This window comes from Strix aluco, chromosome 1, assembly GCF_031877795.1.
Source record: "Strix aluco isolate bStrAlu1 chromosome 1, bStrAlu1.hap1, whole genome shotgun sequence".
NCBI classification, from domain to species: domain Eukaryota; kingdom Metazoa; phylum Chordata; class Aves; order Strigiformes; family Strigidae; genus Strix; species Strix aluco.
This window is the reverse complement of record NC_133931.1, coordinates 138,015,157-138,032,284: the sequence shown is the minus strand read 5'-3', so window position 1 is coordinate 138,032,284 and position 17,128 is coordinate 138,015,157. Positions and strand designations below refer to the sequence as shown.

The 17,128-nt window shown below is 36.1% G+C and overlaps 1 protein-coding gene across 6 annotated transcripts in view; it reads right to left on the bottom strand.

Moving 5' to 3' along the window:
• Positions 1 to 17,128, bottom strand: part of ITGB8 (integrin subunit beta 8) — a 49,276-nt gene that overhangs the window by 15,848 nt on the left and 16,300 nt on the right. For 5 of the 6 annotated variants that reach the window (XR_012624801.1, XM_074837013.1, XM_074837043.1 and 2 more), the window contains exons 3-9: positions 16,686 to 16,860; positions 13,694 to 13,940; positions 11,734 to 11,899; positions 8,890 to 9,048; positions 3,715 to 3,810; positions 3,531 to 3,620; positions 810 to 944 (exon numbers count right to left, since the gene is read on the bottom strand). Coding sequence is in view for 5 of the 6 variants with exons in the window: in XM_074837013.1 (XP_074693114.1) it covers positions 810 to 944; positions 3,531 to 3,620; positions 3,715 to 3,810; positions 8,890 to 9,048; positions 11,734 to 11,899; positions 13,694 to 13,940; positions 16,686 to 16,860 (1,068 nt within the window). In the remaining variant the exon portion in view is untranslated. The remainder of the gene's footprint in view (positions 1 to 809; positions 945 to 3,530; positions 3,621 to 3,714; positions 3,811 to 8,889; positions 9,049 to 11,733; positions 11,900 to 13,693; positions 13,941 to 16,685; positions 16,861 to 17,128) is intronic. The other variant, XM_074837053.1, reaches the window with a different exon arrangement.

The window sequence follows — 17,128 nt, the reverse complement described above, 5'->3', positions numbered from 1 at the left end:
ATGTATTTAAAATTCACATATTTAATCTACTGATTTGTTTTGCTATTTCTACACACACACACAAGTAAGATCACACCAGCTGAGATGTATGCACATGTCAAGAAGGAAAGAACTCCTTGACCCTGCTCTCCAGAAACACAGACCTCTTCCTGGCAAGCTAAATGAATTACTCTACTAGTCCAAGCGATTAAATAAATATATCAAGGCACAGAGAAGTTGTTCTGGGAAGAAAACCCTGTTCTTTATATTAGCCAGACGCCTTCCCCTGCATTTTCATTGTGCATGATGCTCCAGTTTTACAATCCGTTTCATTCAGTAGGTGGCACCGATTCAAATGGGGATAAATAATTTTATTAATTTGTTTTATAAAATAAACTAATTATCCACAACCCTGATTGTGCATGAAGACTACTAGAGCAAGGAGAAGGAAAGATGGCATCTAGTATAGACCCAAGGAACACTTATTCCAGTGATTCTTTTCCACTGGGTGATCACCTTTCAACCTCTTTTCATACAGATTTCATCACAATGAACATGGCCATTGTGTCCAGTGGAGGACAAAGGAGGAGAGGCAAATGGACGTTAGCTTTCAGGAAAAGCTTTGAGCCTTAGTTCCATGAGATTAGTGAGAATTAAAATAAGATTCAGGCAAAATAAAACCAGAGAATAATAGAGAGTCTGTGACCATTAATCACATAAAATCAATTTTCAGTTAACGTAAATCCCTAGAAGATTTCACATCATTGAAACCCAACCAAAAAGAAAAATAAGTATTCCAGTTCCTTGAAGAATGAGAACTATCAACATACTTCTTCATTATATCCCACATTTTTACATCCTTCCATGCCAGTTTTTTTACTTCCATCAGGACAGATTGCAGTGATATTGAAATGAAGACCTTGGATCTGGTTATCCACTTGCATTTTCACTTCAGAGATTAGTTTCTGTAACCAGAACACAAGTTTTAGTCGCATTGCATCTCAACATATAATGTGCATTAGTGGCTAACACCAAGTATGGCTACTACGTCTGACTAAAAATGAAGAAAGCTTGTCTGTGTGAATAAAGGAATGAATTAAAGCATTGTTTCCCATATAAAGACCCGATTACATTCCAAATATACACAAGGAGTGAACTGGTAATTCTGATAAAGAGGATTACGTTTTCCTGATAAAAACGTTTTCAGCTTTTCTAAAATGGTTTTGAGACTGTATTTTTCACAATTTGAAAATCTATTCTAACAACTGTGCACAACAAAACCTGCTTATTGTTTGAGAGACTACACAGCCTTTTAGCCACACATTTAAAATAAAACAGTAAACATACATACAACTACTGTTACCCAGCAGAAAAGGTTCCTAATTGACTTGACACTTTATAAACTTCTGATACTTTGCATCTGTCTTGGAAAAGTTTTCTCTGAGCAAACTTTTGGGAGATCTAAAGGCTATTGGGATTATTCTTACTGATTTATTTGGGTCAGCTAGGACTATATATGTCAACAACTGGTTGATTCCCATTAGGGCTTTTTGCAATATAAAATAATGAAAAAGCTAGCTACTTTGTAATTTGTATTTACTGCATGCTCTAAAATCCTACTTTCTTCCAAGAAGGAATATTGCTTCTTGACCTTTTAAAAATTTATTAAACCTCTGCACAAACCTATGAGCTGAAAATTGCACAAAGAGATTATTAAAATTCCTGGCATATTACTATATAAAAAATTAGTTTAGTGGGATATTTTTACTGCTACAAATGGAAATGTGGCTACATGAATCTGAACACATGTTTATCTTAGTAACTTTTTGAAAATTAGTGACTCATCTTTGGTTTTTTAGCCAGGGATTTTCAGCTAGGGTTTTCCACAAGTAAGCCTAAGGTTTCCCTGCCTACAACAAGAGTGCAAGAGGCCCACTGTCATAGAACATCAACATTAAATTTATTTTCTTATCTAAGTACTTTTGCTTTTAAGGAAGCAAAACATTCAAGCCCTGTTCACCGTGTGTTTGTATATTACAAGCCCCTAAAACTATGATAAAAATCTCAAAGTATCAAATCCAATGAAGTTTAGGATGGGAATGAAGATACTGTCTGAAAAATGAAAATAGGGCAAGAGCAAACTGGGGGTGGCTGGAGCAGGAAAGTCCCACAGAATCTTGAACTAAATCATTATTTTGTAAATTTTCATTTCCTTTCCTTGAATGTTTGCCCTGCACTGTGCTCTAAAAATAAGGATACAATTTAGGATGGACAGTGTAAAAGTGTCATACAAAAGGACTACAATCTTCGAACTTTTTGCCAGCAATTTCCTGCAAACCTCTATATCCAAAATGAGATTTCTTGATAAGAGAAAGCACAATATCAGTGAGAACTCTGCAACTTGATTACACCTAACCTCCTCTGCTTTTGAATGTCTTTGCATTCTGCACAATGTTTGCAACGTGCCAGTGAGAAAAATGTGCACAAACCAACTCTATTGACCAGGAACAGACATGGGACTTGGCTCTTCAATATAGCCAATTTGCTGAAAGCAAATAGACTGATTTAGATGGTTAACCTAGTAAAATGGATAATTTCAGCCTCCCATGTCCAACTGATACATGTTGATACCTTGCATACAGCTTTGCAACTGATTTTTCAACTTTCAGAACTTGAATGTATGTGTAACTTGCAGACTTTAACAGCATTCAACCATCAAAGCCATCACGTTCATGCCAATACTGCTCTATGGGCTCCCTGTGCTCCAGTATATCAAATGTATACTACTTGGCTTCATTTTCAAAGCCATTTATGCCCCCTCTTACCAGGCTATCTTTCATTCACTATCAAGATGCCAATTTCCACTTTCAACCTGCCATTCCCTGTCAATCATTTGTGGAAAACAACTTTATGCTCTTTCCCATACTATTACTTTCTCTTTCCCATAATATTACTTTCAGTTAAGAACTCCAGACAAGAGTTCACAAAACCAGTTCTCTCCTATCAAAACTCTTCCTCACTGCCGTGCCTCAAAACTCTGAATCTTTACACTGCTTTGTACAGTGTAAATTCTGCTTTCCACAATATCCACTGTTGTCAAACTAACTCCTTGTAAATTCTCATCTATTGTTTATTTTCTAAGCATTAGGCTGTAAAACTTTCTAGATATTGCACTATTCTTTTTGCTCTGAATTTATATGGTACCTAGACAGTGGTGTCTGGTCTGCAACCAAGAGAGGCCAAAATTCAAATAAGTCAGACATTTTTTTTGAAGTTAGATGGCAACAGGTGCAGAGAAACAAACAGCATATTTAGAAGCATCCTTAGAAAGGAAAAGTGCTCGTTCTTGGCTTTAAGACCCCGACAGCCTGGGAATTTGAAAGCTATTGTGGGATAGTGACACCCACCAACCTGCACATTCAGAAAAGTACACAACTTATCCTTGTGGAATTCAAATAGAAGCCAGGATCTTGGAAATTCCAACTTTAGGCTACGAAAGGTAAAAAATCCCAGTACAAATACAGCATACAACATTGTCACTCTCATCATACCTGATACGCTTCTACCACCAAATCATTGAGATTTGCTGCTTGTGATTCTATCTGTCTTGCAACAGTACCAGGCAACAGAGGTAACAGATCCTACGAAAAATACAATCATTTATGCACAGTTTTAATTTATAAGATAAATATTGTGCTTTCAAAATTGGAAAAAGAAATCAGGTTTCTAACCTACTTTATACCAATGGAACTGGCTTCCTTGAACTGCAAAAATAACATTGATGTTATTGTCAATCAATTTTTCAGAAAGCTGCCCAAGAGATGGATGCTCCTGCAAAATACAACAGAAAAGACGACTGCAGATTAGTAGGGAGAAGCCTTATATTTCACATAGGACACAATACAGGATTCCAAAACCACTCTAATCCTTATTTCTAAATGTACAGAGAAATGCTAGGCCTACAACAAAAAGAAGGTGGGACCAACCAAATAAACAGATCATGACAAAAAAAATCATCAGGGCATGAGCCAGACTATGACAGGCTTATCTGTTGCAGCAGGGGTGCTGCACAGTGGAAGGACTAACTCATACAGTACTATTTTGTTGGTCTGAGTCTGATGCTTAAGAAATATGGATATAATGTTGTCCATGGTCCATCTTGAAGAACAACAAGATTCCTGAGAATGATAGGTAGGTTCTTGTGCAAAAGTCAGGGAGAAGAATTACAACATCAGGGCACTGAGATGAGGTGTGCTTTTGAGAACAGCAAGGTGAGTAATTAAAAGTTTGTTTCTCAGAAATGTATTTTGGCACCCAGGATCAGACACATCAGCTAAATGCAGCCACTGTGTCAGGTTCTAGCAATGTCAACATTCTGTACATATCTTACTTATGGTTGACAGCTTTCTCCTTCTCTATATGTCCAAGACCTGTCTTAGGAAATGATGCCTCCAGTCCTCACCATGACGACCTGCTACATTTTCTTAACCATGCTTGTGTGTGAAGAAGGTAGCATGAGTTTCACGTCTCTCCCCAGTAATGACATTGCTCTATTTGGTGAAGTACCTAAGACAGGTCCTGTGCCAGTGACCTGACCTTCTACATTTCTCATTGAGAGATCTGACATGGATTTGAGAGCAAGGGGTGAGTTGCTAATCCTTCATCCAAGATCTGTGGAAGCACAAGTGTCTGTGTGGTGCCAGTGGGCTTTGTACATCTGCGCTATGTGAGATCCCTCCAGCTCCAGTACTCTAAACCAAACTGTATCTGAAAGTTACTGTTTATTTACCATATATCTGTGAATACTTCTCAAGAAGTAAATTCAACATTTAAAATTCATGACTAAACATAGAGAAGTGACTGGGGCCTTGGCCTGTGTTTCCCCTTACAGAGATTTCACCTGGTCACCCCCACTTACGTCAGGTCCTTCAACCTCTTTCCCCCATATGCTTCTGCTGCCTTCCTCTTCCTGGTATTTTTTACCATCCGCACCATATTGTCTCTCTCTTGCACACACCCTCTGTTTCTCTGCACAATTCATTTCTTCTCAGAGTACCACTTGTTACTCAAGACACCCTGCAAGTCAATTGCTCTCCTAACAGTAATCTGAATGCCAAGACAGCTGAGACAAAGTTATGCAAGGGGGCAAAATCCGTTTTCTATCATATTGCACCATTATAAAGAGCCTTGTATAGAAAGACAAAAGGAGTTTCTTGCTTGCAGTTTGATCTTAGCCAGGGTCCACGCCTCTCTGAACTTTTCTGCCCTTCAGTATGAGATTATATTCCTTAAGATAAGTGATGAAAGATAGGTATCACAGCAATAAATGGGCTTTCTTACAGCTCCAGCTGCGGAGTGTGCCATACACAGGGGTCCATAAGCATGCATTCCCACTACACAACAGTTGTGGGTGAACTTCAACAGTTGTGAGTGAACTGCCACAGTTGTGGGTGAACTGCAGCAGCAGTGGCTTTGTTGCCAATTCTCAGTAACCTACAACACTGTCCTAAACCCTCCTTCCTCCTCCATGACCACAGAGCACAGTGGTGGGGCCTCTGTTGTGCTGTACAGCTCTACAGGCCACATGCAACTGTCTGGCAGATCACAGACACACAAAGTGTTTCCAGGGCAAGTGAAGCCAGATGTTCTGCAAATACCTCCTGCACTCTAAATGTGTGAACGACAGGGGCAGTATTGAGGGATCATGAGATGGTGGTCAAATAAGTCAGTCTTCCTGCTTAACATGTGACACTAGACATGTCCAAATTACAGTAGAGTGTCCCCTCAACACCTCTGCAACTAACAGCAGAACTCTGGGATCAGTGGTATCAGAAATGGGTTTTCCAAACCCTCATGAAACAAAAACTTATTCAGATGGAGCTTACTGAAGTCAAGAGATGACATGCATAGATGTGCAAGGGTTGCAGGGACTGGATCCCCGAACTACCTACTTAGCCTGCTTATAAGTAAAGCTGAACCTTCATCTACTTGTCAGCTCTAACTCACTAGACTGTCCAGCTTGGTTAGTAGTACATTAAAGTCTCACTTCAGATTAGAAACAAAATTTTTCCTTTTATTAGAAGGGAGTTTAAAAAAAAAAAGCATCAACAGACCCACACTGTCTTTTTCATTTTAAACATGTAAAGAGATGACGTAAGGAACTGTTGGTCACTCATGCAGCTTCATGTTGCTTGCCGTGAAAACCTTGCTGTCCTTATGTATTTTTATCTTATCTCTTCCCACTACTGCTCCGGCAAATCTACTTTCATTTTAGATCCATCTTTCTTGTTCCAATTACATCATTCATTTTATTATTTTAACCTACTCTGTTAAGCTGAGAAGATAACTAATACAGATGTTAAGTATTTCACAAAGGGAGTCAACCAAGCACAGATCTAATTAAAATGGACTAGATTTCTTTCCTGTCTTACACTTTTTTGCTGACCTCTGTGTGACTGCTTAGCAAAAGTTAGAAAGAAACAGGCAGAAAAGTGATTAATTAACTGGAAACATTTCTGATGTAAAGGCTAAGCTTATGCAAATAAATAAAGCAAAGTCCTCTTAACTGGCACAAGGAGGAAATAAAAATATGCTAAAATGCAAGCTTCTCAAGACTACCAGAAGCTAAGAATCAAAGTAGGAAAACAATGTGATTACAGATGGCTCTTTAATTTAGCATAGCACAACAAAACTGCATTGATAGGAAAAAAAAGGAAAAATATGTTTCATATGACATATTTTTTAAAAAGCTGACAGCCTTTCATGACATTTCATTTAAATATCAAAAAGTCTTTTTTCCCTCCCTGATTTTTCTTGTTCATCTGAAGCTTCTTTATGGATCTCCATGACTAAAATAATCACATATACCACTGAGAAGAAGAAAAAGCAGGAAACCAGTACACCTACCCTTATAGACACTATTGTGTTATCATGTCAAATCTAGTCCAGAAAATATCTAATACTGAGAAAGATTTCCCATCTACCCCTTTTCTATTACTAAGAGTATGCCTACTGTTACATGCGGGCATGCAAGAATTAGCCCTGGTTGAAAAAAAATATGGGGGGCCAAAGTGTGCTACCACAGATCTAAGCATCTTTCAAGGTCATTTCATTTGGGTGGCGAAAAAGATTACCTCATTTCATAAAAGGCATCAATAGCAATAATGATGGAGATTTTTTATTCTATATGGGCAGTAAAATCATGATCTTTCAGACCAGAATCCAGAGTATCAGTTAAAATACTTTCTTCAGTCAGTCATTAATCTATCATAATTGCTTAGAAAGAGATTAATTAATTTTTTCTGTATTTTATATTGGTGAGGTTTTCCAGCTGCAACAGAAATTAATTTCTCAAGTTGGACAGAAAATAAATATAGGGGTTTTTTTTTGTGAAACAGACAATATCTTTATTAACAAAGGAACCCTGAACACCAGAAAAAAATTTGTACCTTCAGAAATTGTTTAATAAGCTGAGCAAAATTCCTCTCATTTATAGCACTGCAACTAGGGAAAAAAAACAAAACAAAACAAAAATAGAGATAGGGACACCATAACCTGTAAGTATGCTCTGCTTTGGGAAAGGAGAGTTTTGAGATTATTTGCTTTAAGTAGAATAAAGGAAGGGGTTGTTTTTATCCAAGGGACACTGTAGAAATACTGAAACTGAACAGACTGGCTAGAGGGAAATAAATAATCCTGACATCTGTGAGGGAATATCCAAGAGGTGACAGAGGGAGTAAGTATATGAATGCAAGAACATCAGATAATCAGAAATCCAAACAACCTTCCTGTTAGCACACTCTCAGCTCCCTCCTCCGCTCAGCAAGGTCCCGAACACCCACTGATTCCCAGAAACCTCCCGTATTTCATGATCACACACCATATGGCGGCCTCTTCCTGCTGCCTCACCATCCTTGTAAACACCAGTTGCTGGGATTAAATTCAGGTCTAGCCAAACTTACATGTAGCCCTGACTGACTTCACTAACACATTGCTGGCTTGGGCTGAACACAGTCTATATACTTTAACTAAGTGCAGCTAGCACTGAGAATAAAGCTGTAATGTGCTCCAATGATACCACAGTTCAGATTTCTGTTTTCTGGTGATTACACGGTAATTAAGTAGTGATTCATGTTTCTTAAATAAATGATTCATATTTATTTAAGAAAATAGCCAAAGCAATTAAAAACTAAAAATCATAGAAAAAAATTACTTTCTTCAGTCACTCAGGACTACGTTATACACTCTTGAAATTATTTTGAAAGCTAAAAATATCTACTGAAGGCGTATTATTTTGCTATTGTGGATTTGATGCACTTTTTGCACAGGTATGTATTACCACACATTGGCTGTCACTGTGAGATTCAAATGCTACATTACTACAGCAAAGCTTTGTGGCACAAGAATATTTTCTAGTCCATCATGGTTGAATTAGCTCACTGCTGTTGCACGTCTTCTGCTTTATTCTTACCAAGCCACTTCAATCAGTGCAACTATGAGTCTTCTGACCATAAACCATGACCATTACCTTCATCTTATTAGCAGGATTGTGCAATTCTTACGAATTACCAGCTTCTTCTTGTGCAAAATATCACACCAGACGCTTCCTACTTGTATTTAATACAAAATGTGTGTGATTTTTATGAGATGGTAATAAAAAACCACACCCAAACCAGTAACATATCCTCCTCTGTTGTGTACTGTTGTCTCAGACTCCAAAATACTTTATCCCAGACAAAAATAATGTCAGTATTTCCAGGTGATTGGTTCTTCATTTCATAACTGGCCTACCTGGAAAAATACTAGTCTAATAACTGAAATAAAAGCAATGCTCTGACAGCAATTTAAAAACCTCCTTTACACAGCTTTAAACTGCTTCTCTGAACGCAGAATCTATGACATATACCTTACCATACTCGTAGCTTTGATGTACACATTATCTTTCAAATGACAGTTTCCATCATGGGGAATTACAATCCCTGCTAATTTACTATCAAGGGCCAGATGGGAAGTTTGATCTGTCATCACAAGAAGCAGTCGCTTTGCTTCTTTACGCCATCCAATATGGCTCTAAAAAGAAAACAAAATTAAGCATAAGAAAGCAGTAACTACCTATTTTCTAAAATAATAAAAAAATGAAAAATGAATGTGAAAATCTACTTTCAGATATCACATTGCTTAGCAGTACTGAGTTTATACAAGGCTATTTAACGCATTTTATGGGGAAATATATATCATGTCCTATGTCAGAAAACTAACACTGTGAATCAGAGATCCACTTACCACTTTATTTGCTTTTTAAAGAAAGATCTCTCAAAATATATAGAAGCTATGCATTATATAGTGGGCTTGGGTAACAGATGCCACATTGTGTGTGTCGCTACTACATGCAAATGCAAATGCACAGCCTTTGTAAAGTTCTCTGAGATCCAAAAAGCATTACAAGCAATAAATATGCATTAATTCATGTTGGTATTTGGTGCTCTCTTCTATTTTTGCTTTGTATTTACTTATATTCTCATAATTCTATAATTTCCTCTTCCTACACAGCTTTCCAGAAAGGACATTAGCATATGATCAACAAATCAATAAACTAAAGTTTGAGTGTCTTCATGCACCTACAAATTGAGAAACTTCTCATGGAGCAAAATACTACATCTATCCACCATCTTAAGTAACCAATAGCAAAGTGGCATCCGCAAGGGTGAATTTAATGTGTTTTAGGAATTTAGTGATGTGAAGGAGGTAGAAGACAAACTTGTATCTAGACTGGGTTAGGTGCCAATTTGTATTTCCATAACATTTATTTCCCTACAAGGAATAAACAGCTGCTTTAAATCAAACTTTACAGGCACACATGAATCACCTCATACTCTTTTTCATTATTTCCCCTCCCACTATTCCATCTTCTTCTTCACTAATTTCACATTTCCTCCTTCTGCTTCTCCTTCCTACCACACTGTCTCATCTCTGCCATTTCTCTTAACACTGCCAGATATCCTTCATCTCAAGTGAAACGTGCATCTGCAATACAGTCCATGTACTCAGCCAGGCTTCATGACTTATTCTCTACCTTCCTTTCTTTGCTTTGCAGAGAGGGATTTCTCTCGTTTCTCAGGTTCATTCCCTGCTAGCTCTGAATGGGGATTAAGTATCTCATAACAGTACGGTTAATAAGTACAGAGGGGTGTGATGTCTTTTCCAGCTTACATGTTAGGCATCAGCCTCCCTCAGTCAGTCCTAAACAGCATTCCCCTAAAGAAGGGGTATTTTAAGTTTTATGTATAAACAGGTTATATTTTAAATAATCCCAAATTCTCCTCCAGCACTGTAGAAACTTGTTGCTCCCAAGACTCCATCATTTCACTTTGTCACCTCAAGACTCCTACCTACATACGTCACAGCAACCAAAATTTTAAAGTAGCTTCATGTCCTAACCTGCTACTGCTTGCAACAGGAATGTATTGGTTAAAGCAAGATGGAGCAAGTTATAAAGCTCTACTGTAGGCAAAATGAGTGCACATTAATATAAATTATAGTTCATGATGGTCGTTATGAATTGCATATTGTTCTCATCCACTTTGGTTCATAATTCAGTTAGCAGGAAAGCCTCCCCATTCTCATGAATGTTTCCATTCTATTGTTTTTGGAAGTGTATATTCTTCTAGAGCTCATGTCATAAGTGTGGAATGTGTCCAATGAGAAACACTGAATTTTAAGGAATTTTTCCAAAGCTCCTGAATAATTTTTTGTAACAGCTGTGATCACAATGTCTATGAAGAGTGGCTTTTATTTACCTGTTTTAAAGCTCATCAAAATTTGAAAATAAAATTGGGCCAAGCTATTAATTTTTAGCATAGTTTGGATTACTTTTTGTCCTTGACTCATTCTACTGCTCCAAAAAAGAAGAATGCAAAGATGGATGAGATAAAAGAATTGTCCTGACATCATCCCAAGAGATAACACACCAAGCCTTTGATTTGGACAGGAGCCAAATTACTTTCTTTAAGGGGACTAGAAAAAGTATCTTATAGAGCATTAACAAACCCATGAATCAGCCAACTTTCAAAATTTCTATTGCAGTACTATGAATAGAAGAAAAACAACACGCAAAATGGCCCTTTAGAGCAAACAAATTCTTATTATTTAATATGCTTCTAGCTTGGGAACTACTGATGCAGATATGAAATTTTATCAATATACAAAAGTTAATTTTTAGTTAATTTCCATTGGTTTAAAATATAAATTCTTTAAAAGCTGAGGTAACATTGAAGTGAATTTGTTTTCCTTACCTACACAAGCAGATATGTAACTGATCCTTCAGTTTTCAAATACATTCTTAGGTAGAAGAAATGTTTTCACTTAGTATGTTTTCACTTAGGAACACAAGGAGGGCTTTAAAGATTTTTGAAACTAATTTTGTAATTGACTGAAAGTAATACATGTGCCTATTCGAGCAAGAAGCAGTTGCTTCCATTGTCCATCCTATATTGGTTAGGCTTGTTAAAGCCAGAATTTGAAGAACATCATTAATCAATACTGAAAAATATTTCCTTATACCCTCCTTTTTCAGTTTCAACAACAAACAGAAATGTATAGCTAAGGGAAAAATAATGGAAAAGGAGGAAGAAATCTTACTATTATCAAGCCTAGAACTGACATTTTGAATTCAGGAACACTGAGCACTGTGGTACCAATAAATATATATCTCCATGTCTGAACTACCATTTAGTCTTTTGTAAATAATCTCCTTACCTGGCACACGGCTGCTTGGAGCATCGCATCAAAACCCCCTTCAGGTGTATCAATATTCCCAGAAATTTTTTGTTTATTCACTGCATTTCTGAATTCTGCTATATTGTCAGTCAGCGACAGCACATGAATATAACCATGAGGAGGCATACAATCTAAATTATAATCACTGTAGAAAAACAAAACAAAACAAAAGTCTAACACATTCTGCATTGTCCATTTGAAGAATACGTAAATACTGCATCCCCATTAACCCATAAAATCCTGTTACTAATGAAGTTTTATATATGCACAGTAGAAGAAATACCTAAAGAAAGAAGAACAACTCCACGTGATACTGAGTGAGAATAATTTCTAGTTTACTATGAAAAAATTTTTTTTTTGTATTTTATGGAAATGTATATAATATAACTTAGTTAATATGGTAACAGTACATATGTAGTGTTTCTGCACAGAACAAAAAGAAACACAGTGTGAGCGATGGTATGATCTCAGAGAGTGTATGATCCCTTTTGGAACATCTGTGGAGTGGTACAGCTTTGCTTTTCATTATCCTGAGAAAAGACTATCACATCGCAACATTAAGATCCTTTAATAGCTTGATACACAGGCCACTGGATCAAAACTAAAATAAAATTTAAGTTCCTATATCCACTAGTAGTAAGTAAAGGTACATAAAATTAATGTTGAGATTAGTGACAGTTTCCTCATTAAAGGGATGGGAAACTCCATTTTCAGTAACATCTTAGTTGTAAATTATAATTTTTGAAATTATGTATGAGGAAAAAGTATGAAGTTTGACAGAAGTAAGCTAATGCCACAGCACTTATACAGGTCATTGCTCTGCAAGCCATTTATGGCAGTGGAATTTATGGCACAAGCTGAAGTGCTCATCTGATTCAGAGATGCTGAGCAGGTTTCAACTCACTTAACTTCTGTTGCATACAGTGTAGGCATCCAGACTATAACCTGCCCGCCCCCAACTCAATTTACAGTCACGGAAGAGAAACTGGCACTGTAAGTATTAATACATCTGCAAAAGTCTACTTTTAGCAAAATGAATCATGTCCTAGAAGTTCTAATTGATTCCACTCACTATATAGACAGTCTAGATAACTGCTTTATACATAGACATTTATATCTATCTAATGAATTCCACTGCTAGTGCCCAATTCAAAAACCACTGAAATAAAAAAAGATACTTATGGACTTCACAGAAATTTGGACCATGCCTTCCCAGGAAAGACAATAATGAGCAAGAAGGTATGAACAGTTAATATTCACTTTTCCAAGTATTATGGTTTATACAGATTTGAATTTGTTGTGAATAATCTTGTTCTCCAGAGCGTTTTGGAAGTGATCCCTCACTTTATATAACTGTTGAAAGCAAGGTATAAAAGAGATGGCATGAAAAAGAAATGCAAGCCAGAACACCTTTCTTATTTAAAATGGGAGTTCATTCATATTACAACCGTGGGATTAGATCAGAGGATTGCTTTTGTTCATTAAATGAGCTGAAAGAAACTGCATCGCATTGACAAAAGTAGAGTTTTAAGAAAAGAGTTAATGAATACACAACCATACACCAGAAGAGAAGTCTTAGGTCAGAAAGTACAAAAGTTTGTGATTAATCTAGGCAACTTATATCCAAAATAACTAAGAACACAACAGTTGACTATAAAATTAAATGCAAAACATATTCAAATATACCAAAGCAGCATGTTGTTTGGCTTGTTTTGCTAAAGAAAATACAGCACATTTTTTCCAAAATCATTCACCAGATATTTCATAAGTAATCACTGTATAATATTTTTCAGCATTTTCTTAGGAACTTTGCTGGAGAACCAAGGTATAATGAAACAAAGATAGATTCTGAAGAGCTTTAAAAATAAATATGCATATTGCATATTTGTGTAATTAAGTAATTTCTCAGTGGTACAGTAAATATATAAAGACTACATACCTGCATTGGTTATGGATTCTACCTGGATGAATGCTAATATAGGGTGACACAGTTTTATCCACATAGGATCCAAATCCAAGTCGAAAATCAAGAGAAATATTTGCCATCTTTTTAGATAAAGCAAATCCAACGGAATTTAGTTTTTCTATATTGTTGTGCATAGAGGCTGAGACATCAACTAAATAATAAAGATCCACAGGGTATTTCTCTAGAGGATGAACTTTTAACATAAAGTTTGCTTCACTTCCTGATTCAAAGGAAACAAATAAGTTTATTTACTATTTTTGAATGGAGACTCTTAAAAATACATTTATTTTTGCAGCAACCTCAGCACAAAGTTGTTTGTGTCAGCAAACAGAAAAACAAACAAACAAGAAAACCTCCCAAGAGTAAATGAAACCTTGAAGCATCATTCAAAAATAAGCCATAAAGGGGCTCTTTGTAGACATCTTGCTTTTTTTTTATTCATAGGAGCACTGTGCAATTTATTGTAAAAATCAGACCTCTCCCCATTTTCTTTTAAACTCCTGGTTATGCAATCCCTTTGGCATTATATCAAAAAGCAGTTATGACTCACAAAGGACACAGATCTGCATATAAATTGTGGTCAGTCACTTCAAGGTTGACACTTCTAAGTATGTAAGTGTATCCTGCAAATAGTTTGTCATATGAATCTAAAACTATATGTGTACCATAAACACAGCACAGCCTGAAAAACTCAAATTATGTTTCAAGTTTATACCAATCTACTTCCAAAGATTCTACGAGAAAACTCAGTAAGATCAAAATACTTTAAAAAAAGAGGTTTTAATATGAAAAAATCCATCTTTTGGTGTATACAAACAGAACTCTACTTTTATTTCAGGATGACAAATTTCTGTCTCTCCTGCAGAACCACATCGCATTCTTGCATGTAATAAAACTGTTAATGTTTTGGAAGCCACTAAAAATAGTCCACACATTTTTGCTTGCCTAATATTCTGTAATGTCAGCAAAAAGAGTAAAGTGACTGGAGTACGGGCAGCATAGGTACAGTAATGCCTGACTTCAAATGGTTTATTATTTTGTCACCGAAAGTGTGAGCTCACAGAAGAAATGAGGGAGTAGGATATTCTTGTGATAGGTGCAGAATGTAATACAGTATTATACAATGAAGATACAGCAAAGGACAGGAGAAAGGGAGACATTATAGAATAATTATGCAGGTTTTCAATAAAAGCTATCTAAACACATTTAGAAAAAGATTCACTAAAAAACCCCATCTGAAATGTGACTTATCTGTTCATGACATATACTAGTACATACGACATATAGATAGCATAATTAAAGTACATGTAACAAAGATCTCAACCAGAAAAGTTAAACTTTCTTCCAATGGTCTTTGAACATAAGTAACCTGGAAATACCATGATTTTTCTGTATCGGGTCTTGCATGAAGAAAACAGAATTTTAATGTGCCGTAACTTATGTGTTTCCTCTTTGCCACTGTAAATCAAATTACTTTTTGTAAAAGTGACCTTTGCAGGTCTCCAGTTTGCGTATAGCGAGCTGCTGAGTGCAGCTTTTATTTTTTCCCATGTAAATCCTGACAGTTGGGTATATATAAACAATGACAAAAAACCCAGTATCAAAACAAAAACATCTTTGTCTGCATGATTATACTGTATCAAATTTCTGTTCTGAGGCACAACTATAGCTGTATATGTGTATTTCCCTGGGGAATAAAATACAGGCAAGATGTCTATATATCAAAAGTTACTCTTCTGGAGCACTCAGAATTTCAGTCTTCTGCCTCCCTGATGCAAGAACTTCCACAAAGTATGCAGAACCCCAAACTTAACTACACTATTTACTGGCAAAAAGTTTCATTAAACCAAAGTTTAGAAAGCTAAGTTTTTTCTATGAATCCAGTATACCTTTGGAAGTAAATGTGATTAGAGACACTTCTAGAGCTAGCTCATTTCCTGAGACCATTTCTCAGTACAAAGCAGAGTACCCATCATTTCTTTGGAAGGAGAGTGGGGAAAGGAGAGGAAGTGCTGATGTTACTTTCTCAGTTTATTATTATAAAGATGGAAAACCAGAGTTGCTTTGTGCTTTACACTCATGCAGGTCCTTCCTTTTTCCCTTGTAACTGACAGAAAATTATCTTTTTATACAGTGAAGATCAGCAAGATACCTTTCCTATTCATGTAATGTTTTTCTACCAAAGATTGATCCTTCTTAAATGACATATTTCCTTCCCCAACTATAGTTTGCAAAAGAAAGAAATAAATTAAATTTTATCATATGAAACATACCCTGCATCTCTTTACATCACCTTCCACTTCTGCTGTTGGCTACAGCTATTTTAGAGAACATACATTGATTTAACTTGAGTTCAGCTGAGGTCAAATAGAGATATACCAGAAAATCTCATATCCATAAAAGGGCTTGTAGATTTTATTAGGGTCAGGTGTTTCATATTTTATAAATGAAATGTTAGGCAGTGAATATCTAAGTCTCCTTTAGTAGGAATCTGGTCCTTTCTTATACACTGGCTTTGGTGTCTTCCTAGTTGTCTAGTCAATGGACTTAAAAGTAACCAAATAATCAAGAAGCTTATCAAATGATGAATTTAGGAATTCTAGCCCAATTTACTTTCAGTAAGGAGTACAGTTTATATGCATGTAAGGGAAAACTATTCTAGTGTAAGTAGCTAAAGAAAAAGAATCAAGAAACCACAACAGAAAACAGAAAAGACTACCTAAAATCCCTTTTCCACGTATTACTGGCATTATTCTAACTTTCAGCTGTGTTTGACAGAAACACTTCTTGCTGAAGACCGCACTTGGATATGGGAGCAACACCATCATAGTCCTGCAATATAATGTTATGGCATCATTCTTCAAAATAATTATCCCAGTCGCTTCTTCACAAAATATCTGTACCTAGTAGTATTGTATTTAGTTTAAATTGATTATAATATCAATGTGTTAAGAGATAACCCAACCTGGATGCAGTTGGACTGAAACTTTTCCTGGTGTCACTTGTGTATTTGTTTCATGGTCACTGGGTATTGTGACATGAACTGTGGGATTTTCTACAAAATCTGATTGGCAGCCTCTTTTCATTAAGTTGAAAACAGTGTCACAGCGTCCCTTCTGTGTTGCGTCGGCCATGAAATCCTGTTTTATAAGAGACAAAAAGTACAAAACAATTTGAGCTGAAAAAACCAACTGTAATATCTTCAAAGGAAAGAGAAAAACAAAATAACAGTCTTTGAAGCAACAAAATGTGCTACTATAATTGCATAAATTGTAGAATGAGTTCATGGAAGTCATATGTTTTTAATAAGGGCAATGACAGAATATTTAAATTAGAAGTTAAACATAATTGCTACAATGACTTTCTTCTACAAAACACAAAACTTTTGTATGAGAAAGAGGATCTTGC